Below are 3059 nucleotides of genomic sequence, written 5' to 3' on the forward strand. Positions count from 1 at the left end.
TTAATTAATTTAAATGAGATTAAATCAATGTAAAACAACTAAAATCCACACCTATTAAAATAAACACAATAAAAATAAAATGAAGACATAAAAATTACTATTTAATTTTTCTAAATATTTTGACAAAAAAATTAAAATAAAATGATTGAATATGAATGAAAAATTGAGCGCTAAAATGCTCAAAAAGTTAAAATGAATTCACTAGAATGATCAACGCGAAATAAACTTCTTGGAAACATATAGGTTTTTATTAAATTTTGAAGTGAAAAATATTCGGTTGAAAAGACTTGAGCTTATCAAAATGTGACTGAAAAAGTAGTCGAAAAAATAAAACGAGCACGCAAAGTTAAACTACGTGAACTGTAGATTAATCAAATTTATGTTTGCAAACCTGATTTTAAAATTTTATGCTCATTAATTCCATGCACATTCGAAAATTAATTCAACTGATCTGTCTGTAGATCCGAATATTTATACGGTTCATATTTTAGGCATTATGCAAGATGAAATGCATGTTATGTTATGCAGGTGATACTGATGTATTGTTAAGGTATCGATTTGCTGATTCAGGATCAAAATTGGGGTGTGACAGTACCATAAGTACATTAAGAGAAATGGAGTTAAGCACTCCGACAAGAATCTCATCAACTATAGAAGATAATCAAATTCCTCAAAGCAATATGAGAATAAGAAAGAAAAATCTAAAGGTTCATGTTATATTTATAGAAAAGTCAGTCATTATAAGTCTGATTGTACATTGCTTAAGAAGGGTAAAGAAAAGGGTCAATACAAGAAGTCTAGCAAGCCTATAAGAGCATACATCGCATGGGAAAGTGATAGTGAATCCTGAAGTGAAGGTAGCTCAAGTGAAAGGCCTAACAATAAAGAGTTTAGTCCATAATTCTTTTACACCGAGTTCACCCATTATTTCAATATAAAATGTAATTGTTTCTTTAAAGTTTTCTATATAAGCAATAGATCCATTTAATATTGTCAATAGTATACTGGCAATAAACCTATTGAAAGGTTTGGGTGTTGTAATGAAATATTCTTTGACGAAGTCAAATAACACCAACCATGTTTTGTCCAACCAATGAGACACTCCATCCTCGTACACTTCTTCTCCATAAGTGAAATTTGAATGAGGATAATCTTCATCAATTTTCCTCCAAGAGTTATTGTTTAGGCTAAATATCTCCCAAAAGTAGGAAAACTCCCAGAAGGAGGAAATCCTGCAGTTACTTTTGGGAGGACAATGAGTGTGCCTAATCATCTTATAGTCATCCTTAACATGATCAGAACCGACTTGATATTGATTGGACCAAACCTTTGAAAAACAACTAGATTTGGCATAAATGATCTTGAATTCTGTGGTAGTCGGGTTCCACAACATTATTTTTTTATTAGTGCCGTTAAAACTAAATGGACCCAAAATATTAAAAGAAAAGTTGTGTCTCATATCTCTCACAGGAAGCTTATCCCAATGAAATCTAACTTTATTCTCAAACCTCTCACCAGAAAGAGGGTATAAAATACCTTCGTCTTTGAGATGTAGGAGAAAATATATATCATCATAAAAAGGATGATCCTTAGATATGAAATAATTATGGAACATAGTCATGAATCTAGGGTTATCAAATAAGAGAGACCATGGTTAGCATACAGATTCAAATCTTTTCAAAGATTTAAGAGAAAGTTTAAAGAGAATAGAAAAGACGATATCATGGGGTATATGCTTGCTAACCTGAACATTTGAAGCAGACAACAACCGATCCATCTTCGACGATGAGTTTTGTTTGAATCGGCGAAATAGCACTGCCGCAAAGGAAAAAGAGAACGTAGGCTTCTCTAATTGGGTCATCGATTATGCTAAAGTGGGTAATCGGTTACACCTGAAGCTAATTAATTCTAGAATTAATCCAGTTCCAATGGTAACCGGTTATGCCAATTCTGATAATCGGTTACACCTTCAAAAAACAGACTTCACTGCTACTGAACTACATATATGCACTTGAATTATCACTCAAACTTCAACACACCACCTTAATTCAAGTGTTGCAAGTCTACCATCCTCATGTTAATCTCCAACCTCTTAAAAACATCATTTGTGACTCCTTTTGTCAACAAATCAACAACTTGGTCCTCGCTTCTGCAATATCACAATTGTAACCTCCTTTCACCAAATAGTTCCCTCAAATAGTGGAACCTCATCTCTATGGGTTTTGGGAAATATTAATCGCAGAAACATTGTCAACTAAGAGTGAGACAACTGTAAGACCCCAATTTTGACCCTAAGATCCCTCATGTTATCTCATCATATACATTGGCATTGGGATCACATCTTGGCATCCTCTTTACCCCTTATTCATTGGGATTTCATTGGGAGAGATCACCAAGTATCATGTTGTTTTATAATACTTTGTATTTTATCATTTACTAACCAAAATACCAAAAATATGCCTTTGTATTTGTCTAACTCTCTTGTAGGTAATGCATGTGCTCACCTTTGATTCATCAAGCTCATATCTAGGGTTTAAGACCCTCATTATAAGGATCTCAATCAATAATTTCTCTACTATGTCTATAGACATCATATATGTATCCCCATGAGCCTCACATGTTATTTTGATCAAGAATTCATCAAGAGTTTGGAATTGGTTTCCCTTAGAAACCCTAGTTCATCTGGGTATCTTATGTAACTTCTACACCAAGCTTCTTCAACAATTGATCAAAAATTTCAAGGGATACTTCAAATTTAATTATCTTATGCATATTTCATCTCCCATGAGTCCCAAAAAGTCAATAGAATTGCAAGTTAGCAAGTTGGTTCATGGTGGTTGACCAGAGGAATTCATCTGATCAAAACCGGGGTTCCCTAGACCCTATCTCCTACAGTTTTTGTAATATTAAAATGATTCCAAGATAAAAGTTACTCTAAATAACATTCCAAACAACTTTAATGTTTAGGTCTAGAGCTATTTTTGCTTGGAAAGTCATCTTTTATGGTGAAAGATTATAGGTCATTTTGTCTAAACCCTAATTTGGAGGTCAACTTCCCA

At 33.2% G+C, this 3059-nt stretch overlaps 1 protein-coding gene across 1 annotated transcript; it reads right to left on the reverse strand.

Annotated features, from left to right (window-relative positions):
• Positions 1-862: 862 nt before the first annotated feature.
• On the reverse strand, positions 863-1861 carry LOC127078627 (uncharacterized). Its single transcript, XM_051019068.1, has 2 exons — positions 1745-1861; positions 863-1588 (listed from the first exon to the last, which is right to left on the reverse strand). The coding sequence occupies exons 1-2, from the start codon at positions 1859-1861 to the stop codon at positions 863-865; spliced, it is 843 nt and encodes a 280-aa protein (XP_050875025.1).
• Between the last annotated feature and the right edge of the window lie 1198 nt (positions 1862-3059).

Source organism: Lathyrus oleraceus, chromosome 5 (genome assembly GCF_024323335.1).
Source record: "Lathyrus oleraceus cultivar Zhongwan6 chromosome 5, CAAS_Psat_ZW6_1.0, whole genome shotgun sequence".
NCBI lineage: Eukaryota > Viridiplantae > Streptophyta > Magnoliopsida > Fabales > Fabaceae > Lathyrus > Lathyrus oleraceus.